Source organism: Gymnodraco acuticeps, unplaced genomic scaffold (assembly GCF_902827175.1).
Source record: "Gymnodraco acuticeps unplaced genomic scaffold, fGymAcu1.1, whole genome shotgun sequence".
In the NCBI taxonomy this organism is placed as follows: Eukaryota; Metazoa; Chordata; class Actinopteri; order Perciformes; family Bathydraconidae; genus Gymnodraco; species Gymnodraco acuticeps.
In genome coordinates this window covers 155,954-181,660 of record NW_022989953.1, presented here as the reverse complement: position 1 = coordinate 181,660, position 25,707 = coordinate 155,954, and the positions used below count along the sequence as shown (strand labels likewise).

Here is a 25,707-nt window from a genome sequence, read left to right as displayed (position 1 = left end):
GCGCACACTCAATTTAGACAAGCAGGGAAATATAGTTTCTCCTGGATGACATTACATTACATGTCACTTGTTACGCTTTTATCCAAAGCGACTTACATACTCAATACTGTGGGCAATCCCCACAGGAGCAATTTGGGGTGAAGTGTCTTGCCCAGGGACACAACGACATGCTGGCTGCAGTGGGGTTTGAACCTGTGACCCCCTGATCCAAACACATACGCACAATCCACTTAGCCACACACCTCCTGTGACGCTGTTACTCTCGCTGTTGAGTAGGCCGTGTGCTGGGTGTGTTTTTTGGTGAGAAGCCCAAATATTTACGGCTCAATTGTTATTACTGGCAGTCAGGGAGTGTGTGGGAGACAGCAGTGTTCCTGTACTGGGTGTAACCCTTCAACCTACCAACCATTATACCCATCACATGTGGAAATGGCTTCACTTCACTTTAGACTCCCTCCCCGCTGTTAGTGGCTTCTCTAGAGTTCTCTAAAAACCACAAAAATACAGCTTATACATGAGAGGTCATTCCAGGCTTGTGGAAAAACATGAATTGCTAGATGGAAAAGATTCATCAGGGTTCAGATACTGGTCATGAACTTTTTCTTGTGTGTGCTTCTTTTGTCGCTTGACAGTTTCAGCTCTACAGTATTCCTCCAGCGGTCATGGTTAGGGTGTACATGTGTATTTATTCACGTCTGTCTCCCCAATCAGGCTGTTTGATGTGGGAGGTCAGAGATCGGAGAGGAAGAAGTGGATCCACTGTTTTGAGGACGTCACTGCTATTATTTTCTGCGTGGCGCTCAGCGGATATGACCAGGTGCTGCACGAGGACGAGACCACGGTAAGGACAGATGGTCATGTGTTGTATATTTTTTCTTTCACTCTGTCCCTCTCTCCCTGTCCCACTGATACTCCTATTGTCACTTTGTGGTCCTTTTATAAACATTAGGAAGGACATTTACAAGCTTGTTCTATTTATAGATTCAATGTGTAATCTGACATAACACCCACGCCCTGTGTGAAAGATTGAAACAGGGCGGCAGCTGCTAAATAAATAAATGAATGCATAAAATGTTTTAATATTTACATTTTAGTGTGCATTTCCCAGAATGTAATAGGAATGACCCATACATTTGTACTCTTATTTTGCATCTATTTTAAATGTCTATATCATAATATTGATCCTCCGTTATCCCAAACAAATGAGTACATAAATCAACAGAACACCGCTGAAGGCCATATTCAAAATGCGCATTGGAAACATGCAAATCATTCTCCCACACATTTCCAAAACAAGGCAAAGCAGATGACCTGTTTTTAATAATGGGAAGTTACGGTCGACATCTGTTATTTGGTTTTATAAGGTTGTGGGAGTGGTAACGCATAGTTACCTTTGATGAGATCATGTGCTGAACTACATACAGGCTACCCCCTGCCATGGAAATACGTTGTTTGTAACCTAAAACAAATGAGCTGATTTGAATGCACGCTGCTCACTGCTATTTATATAACCTGAAGTGTATCCTCAGAGGATTCCAGCACAGGAAATGATGCTCAGGAGCTGCTCTATTTATGCAGATGTCATCAAGCCCCCCTGTGAGCTGGGAACTGGGAACACCAGGATAATGTGAGATGAAAAGGGGAAATATGTATTTGCAAACACACTCATAAACAGTCCCTAAATGAAGGCAATGTAAGGTCATGGTGATGTCTTAAGTACAGGTGCTATTGTGTTTGATATCAGAAAATATTTCCGCTCTAAACAGCATTAACAGTAAAAATCATTTAAACCTAAGCATCAAAGGGATATTCAATATTTCCAGGGAAAATATGAAATAAAGATACACATTTTTCCTCTGACAATACCTCAATAGAGCAGGAAGGAGTTTTGAATCCAGCATTTTACCGCCTCGCGTTCCCTCATCTTTTTTCTCACTTTTGTGTTTTGCTTTCTGAAAATGAGGTCTTGGCTGACACAAGCCTAACAGATTTTAAAGTTTTTTTCTACGACTGCCTACAGTACGTCCGCCTTTAGCTTAGTGGAAGTGATGCACAGCCATTAGACCTTGATGTATTTCCTTTATAGTCTAGGTTTTCACTTCTGGTTCTTGCATTTAAGCTTCAAAAAGCCTAATCTTTGCGAACTAACTTTAAATAGATAAGGCCATTTTTGTCAAAATATGTGTAACAAAAAGTAAATAACCAATCCCAATTAAAAACAAAACAAGAGTCAAGGCCCTGCATTAGCATCCCACATGTGTTCATGTTCAGTCAACAGTAATAGCAGGTCTGTTTTTGTTTTATGAGATAGGGTTCTGGTCAACATTTAGTTTTTATTATTGAAGAGTAAACACTAACATGGGAGATATAATTACCAGGCAAATTACTAAATATTTGTTTGGCATGCGCACACATCATCTGTCAGACACTTTCATGGCATGTGATTCATAAAGTACGGCCAATGTGCAGTGAAGATGTTCTACAATCAGATAGGAAAGCTAAGAATACCCTTCCCCCATTATGATCAAGTAATACATATATCCCTTTTGGGTAGTTCATTGACATCATTTTGAATTTAATTATAATGCAAGCTTTTCCCATAATACTGATCCAGACTGGACAAACGTTAAGAGTATCTAAAGGTTGATTTCTCTCCGTTCTTAATATGCCAGCCCTTTTAAAAGTAAGATAATGCACAAGTAATGTTTACTCAATGTCTCTTAGGGGTATTATTATTATAAAGCCAACTTCAGAGTCATTACTTTAAATAACAATATTGCCTTCTTATGCATGTAGCACTGTTTGAGTAGATGATGGTCTTTTATATGAAAACATGTGACAGTTTTCCCGGTATAACTGATAGAAGTTATTCAATCTTCCAAAATCCCTGTGACTACCAGCATGGGCAGTGTCTTCAGAGAAATAGAAAAGTCGTAGATTATGACATTTATATTTTAGCATCAAGTGAAAAAGACAGGTTTCTTACGGTCATTAAAAACCTGGAAAAGTCATGGAAATTCAAAATACTGATTACAGGCCCTGGAAAAGTTATGAAAAAAAAACAAAAGACCGCATTAATTTTGTCTTTTTCCTGCAATACCCGGCATTTCAGTTGATCCCACTAGATGGCGCACTCTTAGGGATGGGAATTTGAAAGCAAATGTATATTCGAATATTCGACCCCCCAAAAAACGGTTAACCAGTTAACCGAAATGTACATATCCTATAAAAAAAAAAATTGGGTAAAAAATGTTTTTTTCAGAATTTTTTTTTTTTACCCAATTTTTTTTCAAGAATTTTTTAGAAATACATACATGTTCAAATAAGTGTAGAAACCAAGTCGAATTTGTCAAATGTATTGAACTGGTGATCACAGTTTGACAGCTATAGGCCTACAGCTTTCATGTGTGGAGGCGATTCACAATCAGGCCAGCTGTAGAGAAGACCCTCTCAGCTGGAATGGAGGTTGCTGGTATAGCAAGGTATAGCATGTATAAATAAGTTTCATTTGGCATAGTTTGACCTCTACACCGCACTCACTAACCTGGTCGAAATATTTCCACACATTACTCCTTTTTGACGCCATGTCTGTAGGACTCTTCTTAGAGTGTAAATAATTACCGGACTATGACTGGTAAAATATGTTGAATACCGGCAAAACTAAATCTCTCCTGCCAAAATGTCTATGCACTTTGCCGCCACACACGGTTGCCAAGCAGCGCTTATTGTTGTTTAGGCTGGCCACTCATGTGTCGCGAGTGTTGACAGGGGGCGGGGGAGCACGCTCATGAACTGTTAGCGCCGGAACCTCGCAACGGCTGCGGAGCTCATTTGCGCCACATTTGGGCCTAAGATGAGGTTTGAGTCTGCGTGATCTGCGTGTAGGGAGGGGCAGCAGCCATATCATTAGCTAGAACTAGCTAGATCTGATGGATTTGGACATAAACGCGAGTGAAGTATAACCGGACACGAGAGAGAGAGATCAGCACCTGCAGCTCTGCCCGCTGTGAGGGACCGGTGAGCGGAGCAAAACACACCTTTAGACTTCACCTAACACATTTAGCTATGGCATAGTCGTATATATATACATTGAATTATTCAATTTGATAATATGTAATCAACTTAGGCATCACTCCCAAAAAAAAAATGTATAAAAAACAAAACAAAATGTATATAACTCATATTCGAATACATGAATAATTATTCGAATACCTGAATAATTTCGAATATTCGATTAATCGTTCCCATCCCTACTCTAGACACAATTTACCTTTGCTGGAGTCTGGTCTATTCTCTCAGCTGGCCCCACTCGGCAGCAATAACAGTTCATGGCGAGTACGGCGAATACAAGTTGTAACAAGCAGTAGCGCTGAGCAAAGTGACTAGAACGCGACCACACACTTATAAAAACACTTATATAAAGTCAGGCAACACTAACCAGGCTTAGTGTGATTCTGTTTATTTTACCTTACTTTAATAACCATTCATTGTTATTGATCATTGTGAAGAGGCAGACGTTTTCCTGTTGTTTTGTATTATTGCAGCTATCGGATGGAATCAATACATGGGCTACATGTGGCCATCACAAGTAAAATCATAACGAAAACTACGCCGGTAAAATATGCGTGTAGAAAACGGCTTATGCCACAATATGATGGCAACAAGTAGTCAAGATAGTCTGATTAGCTAACACCACCTGTAGAATGCCAGAGAAACTTTCATAACAGCGTTGTGATGTCAAACAGCTTTCAGACTAAAACACATTCACTTATGGGGATGGGGGATATTTATCAGCTGCTTGTGTGACAGTCAGACAATGAAGACTTTACAGCGGCCGCTGCCGCGACTTAACGGGAGACTAAACTCTGGTAGACGAGCAGCACTGCAGCAGGCAGTAATGCAGCTGAACCACATTAATAAACAATGTAGTTCTTTAATTTAATCTGGCTTCGTATAATTAAAAACTACCCGACGCAGTCCTCTATTGATGTTGTTGTGAGCGGTGTTGCGGAGAAAATCAGCGACGTAAAACGCTGTGTGGGTCATAAGAAGGCACGTAAACGGTTACGTCATGACGCAATAATTCACCTTTGAACCTAATTCACCTGCATCTGTAACAATGAGTGAACCAAAGAAAAGAAAAGTCAACATTGAGTGCCGAGTGTATAATGAGGAGTGGACAGCTAAATATCTTTTTACCGATATGCTACTGGCCCGGCCCGTCTGTCAAATTTTAAAACTCATAGTGGCCCCCGAGCCAAAAAGTTTGCCCGCCCCTGCTTTAGCGTGTAGAAGCTAGTAAGCCTACTATTTGATTTGTTTTAGATAGGCACAACATGTTTCATATGCAGACCTTATTTCCTGTTCCATGTTAAAATAAACCATTTTCAGAGGTACCGCTGAGAGAGTAATTTTTTTGGTCATGGAAAATTAGGTAACGGTCATGGAGAAGTCATGGAAAAGTCATTGAAAATCATTGGTGAAACCCTGAAAAGAGTAATTGCTCATATCCTGTACCTAACATATCAGGTGAATAACCCTACCTAGCTACTACCCCCCCCCCCCCCCGCACACAGAGAGACACAGAGAGATCGCTCTTCTGGAGTGAAGAGAGCGGAAATAATGATATTGCAAGTTAGAAACGTAAGATGCATTTTGACAGACAAGACGGACAATTGGTGGGATATAGCCTGCATTTTGAAAGTCCGATAGTCCACCATTAACACCTTAGTCCCGTCTCGTCAACGAAAACTAAATATACATTTCGTCAAAGTTTTCGTTATCAAGAATCTATTTTTAGCTCGTCATCGTCTCGTCTTAGTCATGTAAAAAAGGTCGTAGACGAACATTTTTCGTCATAGTTTTCGTTGACGAAATTAACACTGTGCTGTAGCTAACCTTGTTTGTTATAATTCTGATGTGTCCTATTGAACAATTTAGTGCTTTTAAAGAGTTCTCAAGACCTATCGTTACCTTGTCATTTGTGGCATCTGTTTGATATGGTATGGTTTCCTCAGGTCAATATGGTGATAGAACTGGTTGCTGAACTGATTCTGTCTGTTTGTTTGTGAATGTCTTTCATTGTAATGGGACAATATAGAGTAAAAGAGCGCCTCACTGGCGTCATGCTACATGTTTTCTTTTATATCCACGTCAACATATAAATGCTCTGTAGAAATATGCACACACATGCAGTACAACACAAACTGCTGCTGCTTTGTGAATCCCTTCTCTCTAATGAAGAACTGCTTGCATTGCGTTTTCCTCTGCATCTCCTGGTCTAGTTTAAGACAAACACACACACACACACACACACACACACACACACACACACACAATACCATCTTCTCAGGATAAATTCCTCTCCTCCTGCCTCTAAACACTTTCTTTTCAGCACTAGGGGGGTGTGTGTGTGTGTGTGTGTGTGTGTGTGTGTGTGTACTGTGTGTGTGTACTGTGTGTGTGTACTGTGTGTGTGTGTACTGTGTGTGTGTACTGTGTGTGTGTACTGTGTGTGTGTACTGTGTGTGTGTGTTTTCGGGGTAAAGGAAGAAGGATGTGGGTGGGTGAGCGGGCCCGTTGCATTTTCTGTTCCTGCTCTAAGCTCCGTCCTGCAGCATCTCTGGCTCCTTCCACTCCTCCTGTCACTCTCGCCACCGACTGTCCTCTCTAACCAATCAGCAGTCAGATCTTCTACAGATGCTCCACCCACAGACAGGTATGAAACCTCCCCATAGGTTAATACACTTACAATGAGTTGGAAGCAGTGCCTCTGTCTGTTTGTGGAATAAGTCATTAAAGTTGCTGTGTGTGTGCTTTTTTGCAGTCATCTATCTATATTTCTATATATCCATCTATCTACTGTATCTATCCATCTATATTTCTATACAACCATCTATATATCTATGTATCTATCTATATCTATATATATATATCTATCTATCTGTTTATCTATCTATATATCCGTCTATCTATCTATCTATCTATATATCCGTCTATCTGTCTATATATATATCCATCTATTTATCTATCTATATATATATATATATATATATATATCCATCTATCTCTCTATCCGTCTATCTATCTATCTTTCTATATATCAATCTATCTGTTTATTTATCTATCTATCTATATATATATATATATATATCCGTCTATCTTTCTATCTATCTATATATCTATATATATATATATATATATATATATCATTCTATATATCCATCTATCTATATATCTATATGTATAGATAGATATATCCTGTATGTAAGGCTATATCTAATTTCCTCTATTGTGATTGGTTGATAGTTAAACAGGCCATACTGGATCATATCGAGAGTGAAACTGCTTTCAACTCATTATTGAAAATAATCAGTCATATACATATTCATCACTAAGCACTTTTACATGCAGTATGCTTAGTTTTCTTTATTGATTATTATGTTTTATTATGTGCATTAAAAGTCAAACCAATGTTTTGTTTGCTCTTCACCTTTCACCAATTAGCTAACAGAGGTTTGGATGTTGGTGATAATTAGTCAAGGTACAGTGATTTATGAAGCCCTTTTGCTAACAAAGCACACTACAATGGCTAACAACTCAATTCCGAAAAAAAAGTCCCATGATATACTAACATGAAAAAGTGCCTCATGATGAAAATAATACGAGCTACTAAATTGATTGAATCATTAATGGTTTAAGCATATTTTGTTAAGTTCTTATTTGTATTGGTTTCATTTCAGATGCTTATTTAACAGTGTTTGCATCTAGGCCTTAAACTTATTTTGTTTAGCATTTATTCTTTATATACCCTGTGGAGTATTCATTGTAAACTTTTAGTATTTCTAACACAAAATGCATTGTGGCCAATGGGCCACGTTGAATTTCCTACCTCAAATAGAAATGTGCAAAGCTCATTTGAATGTGCATCACTTCCATCTCCCTGTTTTGTGTTATTTTCATTCAAGGGTATGCTGCAGCCTTTATCATTCATTACCTTTAAAAAGTGTTGTTGCCTCTGGAGATTACATAAACCTCTGCTCACTGTGAGCAGGTTATGTCCTGAAGCACACGCTGCAGAATACCTAATGCACTCCAAAAAGAGAGCTTCCTCTTTAATGCATTGCTCAACAGTGCCCCTAGTGGTCAAATCTCCACAGGTTACCTTTAAGCTATCATTGAGTCGTGGTACCATCCTACAGTTAAAGAACGCAGCCGCTTTGAAGCTAGAAGTGCATGGCTTTGTTTAACACAACTGAAACGCCCAGCTTACTGATAATTGCTATTAATGATGCTTTGATACACACAAGCACTCACACACAAATAAAATCTACACACGCAGCAGGAAATGCTGTGTCCACAGACATGAGGAACCCCTCAGTACTTCTGTTCTGCTTTCTCATTTTGTATTTACTCAGTTCCTCTTTGTGTTGCAATGGTGTGTATGCAGTATGGGCTCTTCATCTGTCTGCATGTGTTTTCTGAAAACATTTGCACAAATGTTGTCACTTGTCTGGTTTGTACTTTTAAGTGTGTATTTATGATCAATAGTCATACAGAAGAATGTTTTCTAAAGCCCAATTAACCCTTTTCTCTTCTGCAGAACCGCATGCACGAGTCTCTGAAGCTCTTTGATTCCATCTGCAACAACAAGTGGTTTAACGAAACCTCCATCATCCTCTTCCTCAACAAGAAGGATCTCTTCGAAAGCAAGATCAGAAAGTCACCACTGTCCATCTGCTTCCCCGAGTACTCTGGTATATATCCATGCACCTCATAGGGATACTCAATTACTAGTTCAAATACTATACTCTATAGTGGTTTGGACACTAGGAGGTTCTGTGACGTTTGAAGAGTACCAGATTTAGGAAAGACAACCAGTTCTCACTTTGAGACGTACATGTTGTCAGTGCACATTTTCACTGTGATGTATCTTTGGTCAACCCTGGCCTTTATCGTATCAGCCCGAGTTCTCTGCATATTTAACTCAAAACATTTCTTATGAGCCCTGTGAAGAAATCCTAGGGAGAAGATAAATAGGTGAATGTGGCGGCAAATACGCAAAGAGATCAATTATCCGTAAAAAAGGCAAATGTTCTCTGAGAAATAGACCAAGGGGTTGTTTGAAGAAGGATACATGGATAGGAGATACATAGACGTAATGGGAAACAGACATTTGAAGGAAGCAAAAAAGAGACAATAGGCTCAGAGTCTGGAACAAAACAAAGAAGTCGAAAAGTAACTGAGTGAATGAAACCAGGCGTATTACCAGGTTTCCAAAGCAGAAAAGCTTGAGTGAGGTAGATGCAGGAGAAAAAAAGATGATACGGGGGGGAACAACAGAATGTAAGAGGGACTGAAAAAAGAAGAGTGAGGGGGGAAAGAAAGGAGAAAACAGACAAAGCAAGACTGTGGGAAAGCCAGTGAGAGCACAGCCAGTCTCTGAGAAAGACACCATTAGGATTCTAAACCTGTTTCCTCCTCTTCTTCTTCCCCTCTCTTCATCCTTTTGACATGGCCAGACCTCGTGCCTATTCTGACAAACAAACACAGTTCTGCTACTGGCTGAGAGCCAAGTAGATGTTTTCCAAAAGCGTTAAATCAAATAAAGCTATAGATTAGATTTAAAACACCAAATGCAGATTTCTCCCTTCTGTAAAATGAATCGGTATACAGTATTAATAATGGTTCCACCCGTTTGGCTCTGGGAACTCATTCTCTGTCACAATGTGGCTGTTTAAAGACTATGATACATTGGAGATATTCTCAAACAGGCACACTGCCAACAATACCGATACATGCATTTTTTCTAATCGCAATTCATTTGTCATCTTTCAATTTTTCATATTTATCAAAGTGTCTGCAGTCAGCAGTATGTGTGCTGAGCTAGAAAATCCAAGGTTATGTTTTGATTAATACAAAAACAATGATGCTGGTAATGTAGGACCGCCCACTGATTTAAAAATACAGATGACAACAGCTTTGTAGCCTTCACCTGACTCCCACTATATGTCATCTCTGTCTCTTTGTCTCTCTCCCCAGGTCCAGACACTTACTTGGAGGGAATAGACTACATCAAGTGTCAGTACGAGAGCAAGAACAAGTCGCCCAGCAAAGAGGTGTATGCCCATGTGACCTGCGCTACAGACACCAACAACATCCAGTTTGTCTTTGATGCTGTCACTGATGTCATCATAGCTAATAACCTTCGGGGGTGTGGCTTGTACTGATAATTCAGGAAAATGTCAGCCAATTGATGCAGGATGCTTGTTTACCAGTTTGTACCACATAGGATGGCCCTTATTTGTCATTTCATGATATGATAGGTAGTGCTTTCCCAAAAGGCTGGCTATTGGTCCAACTTGACTCTTAAACAATGAATTGGTTGGTTGAGACTTCTTTAAATGTATTTGCCTTTTTTACCTAGAAAGGAACTGCAGTAACTGTGCAGAACTCCTTCAGTCATTTCTACAGGGATACACCGTTCCCATCTGAGACTTGCTTGTACATACAGTAGTGCCTTACTCAAAGAACTAGATTGATTGCTAGTTAACTGCAGCCAACATTACAGGTTAACTAGCAGTGCAACCAGCTGTTATCAGTCCTCTACCACAATGTATTTTCCATACATTTTCATTTAAACGCCTTTGCATGGGACTTGTGCCTTAGTCACATGGAGGGCAGATGTAAAACTGTACTTAATCAGGTCAAGTTGAATTAAAACTCAGTTTATGTTTGAAAGATGCTCTTAGGATTATTATTGAATGCAATATTTAACTCTGGACACGGGTATGTCCAGCCTACCAAGAAGAAATTCAAAGCAAGAAAAACTGAATTTCTGTAGGTGTTGTGCAAAGTAGCTTGTGTGTGAGCCTGCTGCATTATTTGGCATGGATTGTGTTATTTGTTTTCTTTTGTTATTGGGATGAGATGCACGTTGTCTGACTGTATTTGTTGCACTTAGCTGTGCTCTGTTAACTATGGAGCTCCAAAATAATCATCAAAGTACTCAAAAAGATAGAACAGCATACATTGTAGAATTGTTAGATGAAGTCAAACTTAATTAATTATGTCAGGTGAATATGAAATTCACAATAAAACATGTTTTTTTTATATTATAGCCTTTGCTGAGCCTGCTAACAGGCTTGGATTGTCACTGAAAGACAAATACACTTTCAAAATAGAGAAATGTCCAAAATAAGAATGATAAAAACACATTATAATAACTTTACTTAAAGGTGGGGTGGGTAATTTTGGAGAAACCAGCTCGAGTGCGCTAGAATTTGAAAATACACAGCCGGAAAAAATCTGCTACTTCCTTACAGAGCCCCTCCTCCAACACACACGAACGCGCACATGACCAATGAGGGCACGAGATAAGTTTGTGCACAGATGGAAGGCTGACAGGCAGGTAGGCCATCCAGTTACTTTAGCCGGGCCGGCTCAGATGATTGGTCGTGCTTTTTACAGTACTACGGGTTCCACAGATGATGATTTTTTGATGGATTTATTGTCAAAGCATTTAATATATTCATTGCTATCGGGATGTTAAGAGCATTCCATGGAATATAACAAAAAGTGTTTCTGAAATAAATTACATACCCCACCTTTAAATAAAGTATTTCTAGATTTTTTTCAAATTGTTATTAGATGTTCTGTATTCTCTCATAGCCGTATGCATTTTATCACAATAAGTCTAATTTCGTATTCATTGGTTTAATATTGTCCATCATGTAGTTGCTTATCAAACAGCTTGCTTTGTGCCTCAACAAGTATACAAAATGGATAAGTGTCCATCTCGTCCTGTCCTTAGAGAAGCAAACATGCTCTTTTCAGCATCGATTCGTCAGCAGCAAAGCCTCACTCAAAACCTGTGGGAGGAGAGGGATTGTCAGAGTAGATCATTCGGAAAGTGTATTATTAATCCACATATTAAACAAGGCTGTTGTCTGAATATGCCCGCTTTATTTCCAATTTGACTATGATTGTTTTTCTACAACCTCAATCTCATGCAATTAGAATAATTTCAAAGACGCTTCATATAAGTTTAGGATTTAAGAAATATGATAACACATTTAGAAAAAGCTCAAATATAGTTTTGTTATATGTTGTAGAGATGTTTCATTTAGGCATAGACATTGTCTGTTGTGTCATTTATTGTCTGTTGTGTCATTTGTTGAAAGCTATGCAGCATCAGTATTGGTTTGAGCAATGGTTGCTTCTCATTTTATTGAAAAGTACAGCAGAACTGAAGGGTTTTTCCATGTCGCAAAGGAATCGCGTGATTAGTGCCTTGGCCTTGAGTACATTTTAGTTTGGTCAATGGTCCCTATAGAAGATTGTAATGGAGATTGTATTATTAGTAGTTGTACTAAATAGAGCCGCATCATTTCTTTTCTTAAACCTCTACCTTCAATATTTAGTTTGTATTGGAAATTGTAGCGAGGAAGTTGCTCTTTATTCGTCCCTCCTTTTTCCTCCCAGTGGACGTCACCTCTAGTCGTATTTAAGGATTGATTTTCCCAAGCCCTCATAGCGTATAAGGGACTTGTATAAAATCACTTTAAATGAAGCGCTACCAGAAGAGATGTTCTGACTGCACTGATGCACAGTGCATTATCACAATTGTCCACCTCTCTCTCTCTCAAGGTGAGCTTTGAGAGATTGTGTGCTGGTGAGTACATGTCATCCTCTGGGACTTGAATGTCGACCTTGTGACTATTGTTTTAACCCCAATTTGTGCTCGATAGCAGTAAGTAAAGTTGTCCTAAAGCTGCTGTATGGTTGAACTGTGGTTTAGATACCATGAAAAGTGTTGTGTGGGAACTGTCCAAGTGTGAGCATTGACATTAAAGCCAAAGAGATACATTAAATACCAGGTAAATATCATGAGCAACAGTTTACATATACTGTAGGAACTGAGCTTTGTTTGTCCTCAGGACTTTGTTGTATAGACTGAGCTGAGTGTGTTTACAGCTTTGCTGTTATGAGTGCTCTCTGCTTCTTTAATTATTTATGAGCAGGGCATTTGTTTCATACCACTTTCCCCCCACACTCATACAGCAAGGCCATTTCTGCCTCTGCTCAAGAACGCAATTTATTTTTCAACGAAGATTACGTCACCGACCCCTCCTACCACATCTGTGACAACAATTACAGCTGTGTGTGTGTGTGTGTGTGTGTGTGTGTGTGTGTGTGTGTGTGTGTGTGTGTGTGTGTGTGTGTGTGGTGTGTGTGTGTGTGTGTGTGTGTGTGTGTGTGTGTGTGTGTGTGTGTGTGTGTGTGTGTGTGTGTGTGTGTGTGTGTGTGTGTGTGTGTGTGTGTGTGTGTGTGTGTGTGTGTGTGTGTGTGTGAACATCAGCCCATGGGAGGTTGTGGCGGAGACAGTATATGTGGATTAATTACCCAGAAGGCACCGGTCTACCCTTTCCACACGTAGGCTCTCATCACGCACATATACACTGAAGGCACTAACACACCCAGGGGACTTAAAAATACAAAAAGAGACCCCCATATCCAACCAGAAAGCCTCGGATGTTTTTTGGTTCTTATGCCAAACATAAAGCCGGCCGCTGCTGCTGCAGGCTTTTTACATTGTAATCTTCTCTTCTGAAATGAATTATATAATGAGAAATCATCTTTGTGCAGAAATACAACTTGAAATATGCATAAAACATCATAATGGTTTGTCCTGAAAAGATGCAAATAAGATCACCTAAAAGCAGTCTCTGAATGCACTTCTTAACTTCACTTTCCACTAATGGGAATGTCCATACTGTAGAAGAATATTTCCCATTGACATGCTGAGCCTTTCTGCTTTCATTTCAAGGTTATTTTGAATGCAGTATACTGCAAAGAAAAAACAAACTGTTGTCACTATTTTAACGTTTGCACTATAGTAGAACCTGAACCAATAGAACCACTAAATTACATTACACAAATTATCTGTCCCAAATGCCCTGCCACTGAATCATTTTGTTGATCATCATCCTCACTTAATGCAGGGCAGGTTACGGTGTGGAAAGCTTTTATTTGTCTACATTCATGTGCTTATTTTTCTGCATGAAAGAGCAGCCAGCAGTCGACATGAGCTGTGGAACAATGTGCTGGTGAATTTTGTATCCACAGTAGGTTAGCAAGCTCCAATTCACATGCAGCTGAAAGGATATGCCTACATTTGTTTTTGCCCTCGTGGTAGCAATGTCTGCGTACTGTTGGAGCTTTGTCTCCTCTAGCTTCTTTCATGCCTCTGGCAGCGCAGAGAACAGGACGAATCCACGTTTCTGCTCCAGCAGCAAATTAAATGCATTTTAAATTGATTTTAAAGGAGCATTACTATTTCTTGCATACTTAAATAATGTCAGCATACCTTATTAAATTGAGTAACTTTTTGGGTAGAATTTCAGAATGTGTACACTGTTAAAGTCACCTAATAAACAATTGAGAAGTGATTAAAAAAAAAGAAGATGTGTTTTTATTCAAATGCCTTAACTCAGCCCCTGTGAGATCCTCCCCTAATTGTGTCAATTTCAATTGGAATTTCTTGATTTTTTTGGTTATAATTGCTGGTTTACTGGACCAAAAAATGCCCACTGTTATTAAAATAAACCACATCAAATTAGAAAATGGTAAATCAAATCAAGTTTTATTTATATAGCACATTTATAAACGATTTTTGGTCGAGCTAAAGTGCTGTACATATAATAAAAATAGCCTACAGTAGTCCTACTGTGTCCTACACGTGCCAACCTTAACACCTAAACCTCTCAAATGAATCCCAACAAGTGAAATATAACATCAGAGCGAACCAGAGAGGATAGTGGGTAATTTAGTTTATGTCCCTGCCAATCCCAGCCATAAATGAATGATACACTCCTACTGTATAAGCTGCAGCGAAAGAGAGATTTGTAGGTAATGTGGTCTGAAGTCAGGCTAGTCGGTGTACGGGTAACTGTAACATAACACAATCAGTGGCCTATTCATGTAACAAAGGTCCTTATGTATCTGGACAGCAGATGGTGACACATGCACCATGTGCCAATTCAATGCCTCTGCAATATAAACAATTTCTGAAATCCCCAAAAAGTAGCCAAACCGTCTTGACTGAAAGCTGCAGGGCGCGTCCATAATGAACCTGTGTCGAATAAAGGAGTCGGAGTATGAGCTGCTGAAAGTCCTCACGTTTAGCTTCCCTTACTGCTGTCGCTTTTCTAACCTTCAGCCCTCCACTATCCACTTTATTTAACCCCTCTGTCCATACCAACCAATATATACTGTACAGGTCAAACAGCAAAATCTACAAGCTTGTTTATTGTGCGTGTGTGTTTGTAAGTGTGTGGGTGTGGTATTGTATTGAGCACTGTAAGTAAAATATATCTGCTGTATCTCGCTCACTGCTGTGATAATTTATTGAACATTGTATTTATACATAAGACAAATGACAATAAAGCACCACATAAGTATCTTGATGTTGTGTGTGATTATTTTCCTGACCTAATGATTGTGTGTGTGCATATTTTTCATTTAATGCTGGTTGCACTGTTTCTTGTTGGTGTTAGTGAGACAAATGAATCAACCCACATGTGGTAGCTTTGTCTGTAAAGTTGTACTGAATGTAATCAGAGATGCACAAGCACTGTACTTGTTTAGAAAATGTTTTATTTAATCTTCTTCTCTCTATTGCAAAAGTTGTAATCGGAAAGAGGCTGGGGTGTTGCAATTGTCTCTATCTTTGTGTTTAAGTAAAACACATTTGAACTCTGGCCTGATCCTTTCCTCGGTCTATTTTTAGATTGATTATAACTTTTCCCTTCTTTCTCACTCTCTGTCCCTTCCCTGGCATCTTTCTCCTCTCTCCTCCTTCCTCAATGTCATCCTTCTTTTATTTCAATCTCTTCCTTTCTCTCTCCCCCTTTTTCTTCATACTTCCTCCACAGAATCGCATGCATGAGTCTCTGATGCTGTTCGACTCAATCTGCAACAACAAGTTCTTCATCGACACCTCCATCATCCTCTTCCTCAACAAGAAGGATCTGTTTTTAGAGAAGATCAAGAAGTCTGCACTCAGCATCTGCTTCCCTGAATACACAGGTAGGAAGAAAAAGATGACAGTTATCTTAAGTGCATAGCTCTCAAAACACGTAAGCAGCACTGAAACGTGACAGGTGCTTAGAATTGATTTCTTAGGGAAGACAAAAAGCTGCCGACCAGGGAAAATGAATCCAATTATGTAGACAGAGAAAGAGTCTGATATACCATGAAAGAAAGTGACAAAAACACAGATGTACCGTTTTAGCTTTGCTCACATGACTGAGGAAAGAGGTTTACAGTGCTGCTCATCTGCGGACAAGTGCTAAACAAGATGACTATTACATAAAAGTCTGACTTAAAAAGTGGATTTTTAGTGCAGTTTTAAAGAAAGTTTCACAGTTCTGAACATACATTTCTTGTTGAGCAATTGAGGAGAAGAATAATACCATTCTCAGACCTGTATGTTCAATAGTATAGCCTAGCTGGAGTTGTTAGCCTAGCTTAGCATAAAGCCTGGGGGAAAGCTAGCCTGGCTTTGTCCAACAATTACAAAATAAGCCTAGCAGCTCTGCGAAAGTTCACTAATTGACCTTGTTTGTCTAATGTGTGAGTTGTAATGGTGTTACAACCCAGTCTCACGGCATTTCGTGTTATAGTCACAAAATGTATTCTATTGATTCGTGTTCACCAACACGATTTCCCCCTTTTTTTCATGTCACACAGAACGATTTTAAAAGCAATGTATTTCTATTGGTAGTATGTTTCGTGCCTGCAACACGTATTTTTCCGGTCGGGTCTTGGAAGTCCGGAAGCTGTGGGGTTCGTAAAAACATGTTCTTACTCAATATCAAGCCACGATTATTGTTTTTAAATCGTATAATGTCGGACTTTTTTTGCCGTCCGCGAGGAAAATAAATGAATACTGAAATCTGTATTTTTTAAATATTTTTTTCCTTCTAATTTGTTATTCTTTTCTAAATAACACACTGTTATTTACTCAACAATAACACACAATTATCCTTGTTTTTATTTATTTGTTTAATTCTATAATCTCTGGCTTTTTTGGCGTCCGTCAGGAACTGAATTTCAAAATAAAATAACCGGAAACAGACATAGGCCTATAAGGGACATTTCGAGCATCATTGCGATACACAGCCACTGAACTGATTACCCCCGCCCCCCCCCAGAACTACACATGCTGGCTATTTTGTTTCGCAAAATGTTCTATGGGACGTCTCTAATGGGAACGTTTTCGTTTTTCCCACAATTAGAAGTTGCCAGTATTAAACACATTGGTGTTATCACATTTAAAACATATAATTAATAAATGGGTGAAAATCGCTTGTGTCCATAATGCGCAGCATTAATATATATCCACATGACATCTCATTGTTACTTTGTAATTCTACTCCACTACAATTCAGAGGTTAACCTGGTATTTTTACTCCACTACATTTATTTGAGTTACTTTGCAGATTCTGATTTAATGATGTGAAATATAAACAACCCTTAAATCAGACTTTAGTTACACCTGAGTAAAATTCAGGGAAGGTGATTGTCAAGTGCCAACAATCAGGAGAGATATTAGTTGGTGCTTGAGAAGACTGAAGATGTATCTGCAGATCTCTAAAGTATATTCATTACTCGTTATTCTCTACTAATAGTTAATTAAAGACTGTATATTATGGCTATTTTGCACATCCCTTTCAAGATTTCAAGATTTTCAAAGGTTTATTGACATATCATATAGGCCTACACAACTACGGTGTAGTTATGCAATGAATGAACAACTTTGGTCACAGGTTCCTCAACAGTGCATTACAAGACATCTATCAATATGTGTGTACCTCCACCATTAAACTGTCATATTCTGCACATTTCTTATTCTATCTACATACATAAGAGTATAATTAATATGTATAATATCAGTTAAAATAAGTGCTTCAACATAGTTAACATTGCAGGAAAGCAATATATTAGACGTTAAGTACTTTGTCAGGCTTAATATTTATCTGTAGATACCCCCAAAGCTTTTTTCTTATTTGAAAGAAGACCTTAACCTAATGTATTCTTTAATGTTTAAATAACGGTTAATTCGTTTTTCTGTTTTGCACCTCCTCCTATTAATATCTTTGTACATTCTGCACTAAACTGTTTTATTGTAGAGATCACTTACAGTATCTTCTTGATTTTTTATATTCTATATTTCTATCATTGACCTTCTACTTTCCCCCTATGAAAGTATGTACTCTTAATATTTTTTTCATCAAACATAACATATAAAAAAGAAAAATCAGTAACATGCTTTAACCACTAGGCGGTGCACACAAGGTACACACAGCATACAATGCAATAATAACTTTGTATTATTAGTAGGGATGCACGATATTGGTTTTTTGAAACCGATACCGATAACTTCCTGCTTCTCAAGACCGATACCGATAACCGATAATAATATAATAATATATATATATTAAATGTACCTGTAGTTTTTGCACACCTGGTGGTAAAAAAAAGACTAGTAGTGAGCAAATGACATGAGCATTACTACTATGAACAAAACAAAGCCAAGAACAGTTTTGACTCTTCAAAGTGACCATATTTATTGTCCCAAATAAAGTTCTTGCCTTTTTCAAAAGCCTCGTCGATAGGTAAAAGCCCCGGTGCCTTTGCAGCTAGTTTAGCAGCGCAGGCGTCTTTGTACGCTTTTAACACACCATCGTAGCGATGGCGATGTTTCAGGTGACTAATCAGGTTGGAAGTATTATAGCTCGTTGCCTTTTTCCCTCCTCGTGGAACTTCTGCATTTGTTAATACAAATAGCAAGCGAACTATCTAACTCTGAAACTTTGAAATAGTCCCATACTACCGACGACATGTTTGTTTACTGTCCTGGCTTCACGGCCGCACACCATTTACGTCACAGCCAGGCATGAGTTAGGGAGCGCTGGATTTGTGAATAACTCCCCTCTTCCTAAACCACTAATACCACAGTACTGGCAAAACGGGAGGAGCCGAGTGAAAAACAAGCGCCCCTCATCCCAATCCACCCACACCGCAGTATTTTTTCTTTTTTTCCCCCCATAAAATGTATTGTATATTATCGGGGCTATTAATACTTTTATCGGGTTTATCGGGATGACGTCATAATTCCTAATATCGGACCGATAATTATCGTGCACCACTAATTATTAGTGTAGGACACTAATAGTGTATAACATCTGAAGATGTGTAGTTTTATTCATGTTTTTACATAATCTTACAGGATATTGCTATACTATTTCTCATGTTTTACTTCTACACATTAATATCTGATTTGTAAAACATCACAGACAGAAAGGTATATCCGTCATTTAATGGTAAGCTATTGAAATTCTGATTCCATAGATGTGTCTCCCATCACCCAAATCCCCTGACTATTCTCTCAACTCAGTATTTACATTCTTATCTTAAGTCCTTTTCTATCAGCTGTGCACCGTTATGGTGTAAATACAGCCTATCTACCAATTGGATTAAATATAAAAGTCAGCCAAATTAGTGTTGATACTGCAAGGAGACGTATTGTGTGAAGAGATATTGAAGATGTTGTTTAATTGCTGATATATTTATGATCCACGTCACATATTCAGTTTCGGTGGCAGTTCTTCCAGTTTGTCCAAAGGTCTTCTCATCAGGGCTCTATAAATAAAGAACTACGGCAGATGTAATATTTAATGCAGCCGAACCGTGTATTACAATGCCGTTATGTGATGACTTTCAAAGAGAAAAGCAAGCACACTCGGAATAAAGTATTATTTTCTTCTTTTTTTAAAAATGTTTTTTGGATTTCATATCGCATAAACACCATATCCCAACGTGCATTGCGGCTAAACAATCCAATCACCGAGCTTAAACCATAGCTGAGGATCTTGGGTAATCAGTTCAGTGGGTGTGTATCTGTTTCCGGTTATTTTATTTTGAAATTCAGTTCCTGACGGACGCCAAAAAAGCCAGAGATTATAGAATTAAACAAATAAAAACAAGGATAATTGTGTGTTATTGTTGAGTAAATAACAATGTGTTATTTAGATAAGAATAACAAATTAGAAGGAAACAATTATTGAAAAAATACAGATTTCAGTATTCTGAGGCTCTGAGCCCCATTTATTTTCCTCGCGGACGGCAAAAAAAGTCAGACATTATACGATTTTAAATTAAAAACAATAATCGTGGCTTGATATTGAGTAAGAACATGTTTTTATGAACCACACAGCTTCCGGTCTTCCAAGACCCGACCGGACAAAAATATGTGTTGCAGGCACGAAACAACTACCAATAGAAATACATTGCTTTTAAAATCGTTCTGTGTGATCGTGTTGGTGAACACGAATCAATAGATGAAATGTCGTGACTATAACACGAAATGCCGTGAGACTGGGTTGGGTGTTAGGAGGACATTTATTTATGTGCACAGCCAGGCTAGCTTGTTCCCCCCTTTCCTTTGTTATTCTATGCAAAGCTAACTGGCAGCAGGCTGTTATTTAGTACAAACATGAGTGGTAGGCTTTAAATCTGCTCAACAGTTTTTTTCCTGACAAAACGTACAATCTTATGTTCTAAAACGATTGGAAAGAACATTTAATCGGCTTGAAATGCAGGTTATTCTACAAGGTTACCACCAGAAAAGTCGTAATGCCCGGCTGCCATTTATGTCGGTCATTTGAGGGTGTTTCTGAATAGCTGTTCCACTTAAAATGCCAGCCCATCTTAAGTGATGCTAAGTTGCTAGCTTCAGGGCTAACCCAGCATGTTGCAAGCGGGACACAGGGACTTGTCATGGGTCTTGACGTGTTGGGGCATTTATTCTAGGAAAGAAATAACTAAACTGCACTCACACCAAACTGCTATGTTCACAGATATGCCTGCTTGCAGAAATCCTGAACTATAAGGCGAGGGTAAAGAGGGAAACACTAGTTTAAAGGGATGATGTAAAGTTTGAATGATTATCAGCAGTTAAATCTATGAAGTGAAATGGCTTTACAAAATGTGAAGATACGTTTGTTTTCACTGTCCCTGCTGCGAGAACCGATCCCGCCATTGACTGTCACTGAGTTGAGCATCCTGAGCATTGATTTACTGTAATAAACAGTGGAAGAGGGGGGGGTTAGGGGCACCAGCTGAGAAGCTGTGAGGGGGAGAAAAACGTCACGTGGAGGTGACAGTCAGATGTAGCTGTGGCAGGGAAAAGCAAGGGATTGTGAGTCAGAGAGCAGGAGACAGTCACGCTTCGGCAGCCATGAAGAGAGAAGAAACTGATGGCAAGTGAGAGCTGTCTCCTGCTCTCTCTCCCACACACTGCTCTCTAACCCAATCCATTCACGCTTTACTTGTTTTCTAACTGCCTTGATAATCACAGTCAGTCTATATGAAATGTTAGTACTTTTCCTCTGCCTCATCACATACTAACTTCCTGTGAGAAGCCTCTGAGAGTTGTGTTTTAACCCTATGCAACTAAAGTAAAACTAATGGTATTATGGTTCATGAATCATACAATGGAAATAAGGACTACTCCAGCAATTTACTGTGTTGTTGCTCTGTCTAGATAAACTGCACCTTAATTGACCTCTTGCGGAAAACCCCTTTTTCTAACCTCTTTCTTTTCTCTTGTAACTTAATATTGCTGCTCCTGCAGTACAAGTACTTAGAGCTGGGAAAATGTCCACATTTTTTAGGATATCAAATTACCTAACTCTACAACGTCCACCATAGATATCAGATGACGATCTTGGCAAAGGATATTTTAAAACCAAAGCTGGAGTTTCCTCCCCGGCAGAAAGCCACCAGATATTGAACTGTAATGTTTTTCTGATGTTGACCATTTGTTTTTTTACATTACTCACGGGGAAGGCAAAAGGTAACCACATGGTGACATCAGGGAAGCAGGAGGTTTTTCCACTGCTTTTTTTATCCGTTATATGACTCCAGCAGTGGTCTTGGGGTCTGGAAAAAGTGCCCGTGTGTTTTAATCTGCAGGCTCTGGTAATATGCGCTATGTTGTCGTGAGTGTTGTGCGCAACACAGCGGGGATGGGAAGACAACAACACATTGGGAGAATTGCTGATCCTTGTCAATTGTTGTAAAACTATGACAATTTATTGAACTTTATTGACTGTCAAATGCTTTAAAATGACTGTGCATTATAATTCACTACACTACTGTTTCATAAATAGTTAACTATAGTTAAAATAGGAATTATAAGTAATTATGACAATGGGTTAATTGTGTTTGCATTTGTCAAATATTCTGTGACAAGCATTTTTTTATCAATTTAAGTGGTTAATACTGTCACATTATATATATATATATATATATATATATATATATATATATATATATATTTATATATATATTGCTGTATATATTTAAATAATAATAGTATTAAAAGGTGAGAAATAGCTGTGAGAGTTTCTCGTAGTGTTACTGAGGTTTGGTAAGGTTTCTTTGTTAAATGACATCATGTCTTCAGCATGCGAAAACACACTCGTACTTAAAACAAACGCATGCTAGAAACCTCACAGGGTAATAATCTAATCTCTGTTTGTGGGATTCTACCGTAGCGTAAAATCGTGGTAGGTTACATTTTGATACTTGTATTTACCGAGAATTGTCTCACCTATCAACTTCTCCATCCCTCTCTCTCTCCTCCCTCCAGGACCCAATACCTACGATGACGCAGCAGCTTACATTCAAGCACAGTTCGAGAGCAAGAACCGCTCTCCAAATAAGGAAATCTACTGTCACATGACCTGCGCCACAGATACAGGAAACATCCAGGTGGTGTTTGACGCCGTGACCGACATCATCATCGCTAACAACCTCCGAGGGTGTGGCTTGTACTGAGCGCGCCCCACACATCCCGTAATGTCCTCTGCCTTTGTCCCCTCTTCTCTCTCGCCCCTCCTGTCCTCCTCCCCCTCCTCGTTCCTTTGACACTGCTGTGGAAATGGTGATGATGACGATGATGATTCTGCTGATTATTTAAAGAAAAAAAGAAAGAAAAATGCAACTAGGTACATATTAATATTGAGGATAATTTAAAAAAAATAGGCAAACGTATATATAAAAAAAAAGATATATATATATAATGTTTTTAGTTCTTGTCTCTTCTCTTCTCGCTCCGACTTCTCCTCCAGTTTATTTTTGGCCGGCTGCCAGGCAAATTAATTTGATTTAGTAAAAATCAGGAAACCTTGCGACCTGGAAAACGTCTTGAACAAAGTCATTGAAAGCCTCCGCTCCCCGTCCTGCTCCCTTTTTCTTTTCCGCTGTGTCTTTTGTTGTTGACAAAAACAAAACCTGTTTTTTTTGTATTGCTACTATGAATCTGTTTTATTTTTGTCGATTGTGTGTATATTTATTACATGACTATCAGTCTGTACACTGATTTTTATTCACATTTTGCCTCACCTTGACACCTCTTATTTGTGTATTAGTTGTTTTTCTTGGTATAGTAGTGATTATGTAATAACGATTTTTACAGAAATGTGTGCAAATGTCGATAGCACTAAAGATCACCAGGCAGGTTGGCGATAACATTAAATAAAAAACTTGAGACCTGCTGAAACTGACAACACCAATTTTAGCGTAAGTCTTTTGTTTACATTAGCCTTTTTGAAATCAAAACATTTCTTTTTTGTATCATTTTATTGCCCCCCAATCCAGTTTTCATTCAACAGGCAGTGAAGCTTCCTGTTTCCCACTACAGGCCTTAGCCGTTTTCCAACCGTCAGTTGTGGCCGAGTCTGAGAGCCAATAGGCAATGTGCTAAATGTCACATCAGTGCCATGTAACAGAGGTACTGTTCTGTAGCTACGCTTTTTAGAAGCAGTTACACAACGTCATAACTCCCCACTGTTATGACCTACTAATATTCTCCATGTGAGGAACCTCCCTCCTGGTTTTTGATTAATTTATTAGTTAATGTATTGATAGATCACCTTTCTTACACATACCACTTTCTCTCTCATTCTCTGCAATTTCACACCACCATCATGCCTTTACTTCTCTCACCTCCATCCATCTCTCTTTCTGTTGCATGGCGCCCTGTCGTCCTGATTTCCTCTCTCCTCTTCTCTTCCTACTAAAGCCCTGACACAGATAGCATGAGATACTCAAGCCTTTGTATAAAGAGACCAGTTAATTCATAAAACTACAAAAAAAAAGCTTCACATAGATACTGTTGAGATAATACGATAACAAAAGAAAAGGTTTTAATAAAAATTGCAAAAGATGAATAAAAAAGATGGAAAAAATACACCAAAAAAGAGCACAAAAGATGGATAGCAGCTACAGAATGAGGGGAGGATTGGTTCCTGATGGACGGGGTCCAATGAAAATAAAGGTTGTGTTGGAGGATGGAAGAAGACGTGTAGAGTTGAGGATTCTTGCAGTAACACAACAAATTCAAACAGTTAAAAAAAAAAAACACAAAAAAGAATTAAACCAACGAGCGAGGGTCTTACAACATGAACGACTACGATCACAATGATCCTGATATATTCTCAAAAGATCTTTCTTGTGCTTTGTAGCTATGAAACGTTTTTTTCTCTATTTCTCAGTTTTCTAAAAATAAAGCTGTTTTGCAAAGGGTTCCAGTTTGACAGCAAGCTGATATGGGACCACGACGATCTCCGACTGACCCTGTGTTGTTGTAATGCTCTGAACTGTGCCCCCCCTCTCCTTTTACCTTTTTGCCTGTTTCCCTGCATTAGAACCGTGTCCTCACTTTAGCCTGACTCAGAACGATTAAATATAATATTATAACGATATCTATTTTCTATTATTTCAGAAGAAATGAACCACTTTTTTTGGGGAGAGCACGTTTCTCGCTGCGTCCACTAGTTAGGGACGCATGTTCACACATCAACGCTGTATAAAGTCATGCTCCTTTCTCCTTCTTCTGTCTCCTTTCAGTTTAATACACACCTTCCAGGTCTACAATGAAAAGCACAGTTCTCACGTAACACACACACTCACACAAACACACACACACAAAATAAGTAGATTTGGAAAGTTGTTATCTGTTCATACCTAATCTATTTTATCCCTCATCTAGAGACCTCTTTTTCTTGCCTTCTTGATTTCTAGTTTTGAAAAGAGAAAATATGACATGATATACCTGTTTCTTTGGCATTCTGTTCCTGTTCCCTTCATTGTTTTTTATTTTAACCTCTGTTCTTTACCCAGTGAATGCTTTTCTGAGCAGCTTTCTTTCTCTCTCTCTCTCTCCCTCTACTCCTTTTTAGTGAATGGTTGTTATTTCATGTGGGATGTCCGTGCTGGAAAAACCAATCGAATGTAGTGTTTACATTAAAAAGCCACTGTTTTCATGACTACAAAAAAATCCTTCTTGCCTCCGAGTCATTCCATTCTCTTGTTCAATTTGTTTGCCTTTAGGAAACAGTGTCACTCGTGAATACATGAAGCAACGAGTAATTATTAAGTTTGGCTTTATTTATCCACAACTTTTTTTTCAATGCAGCACTTCTGTTTCCTGTGCTGCACGCATCATATCAGGAATACAGTGGCCTCACACAGGGACACTTAAAGTTCAAAATGATAGCAACATAACTTGGTAGAAACAGACAAGGTGTATTTTGAATAGAATATTGCCACAAATGTTTAATATAATCCGGTACA

At 38.7% G+C, this 25,707-nt stretch overlaps 1 protein-coding gene across 2 annotated transcripts in view; it reads left to right on the top strand.

Annotated features, from left to right (window-relative positions):
- Positions 1–25,413, top strand: part of LOC117542811 (guanine nucleotide-binding protein G(o) subunit alpha) — a 130,859-nt gene extending 105,446 nt beyond the window's left edge. The window contains exons 6-8 of one of the 2 annotated variants that reach the window (XM_034210659.1): positions 712–841; positions 15,936–16,089; positions 22,721–25,413. In XM_034210659.1, coding sequence (XP_034066550.1) covers positions 712–841; positions 15,936–16,089; positions 22,721–22,908 — 472 coding nt within the window. In that variant the 3' untranslated portion in view covers positions 22,909–25,413. Of the gene's footprint in view, positions 1–711; positions 842–8,602; positions 8,757–10,041; positions 15,462–15,935; positions 16,090–22,720 lie in introns of those variants that run through there. The other variant, XM_034210660.1, reaches the window with a different exon arrangement.
- Positions 25,414–25,707: the final 294 nt, after the last annotated feature.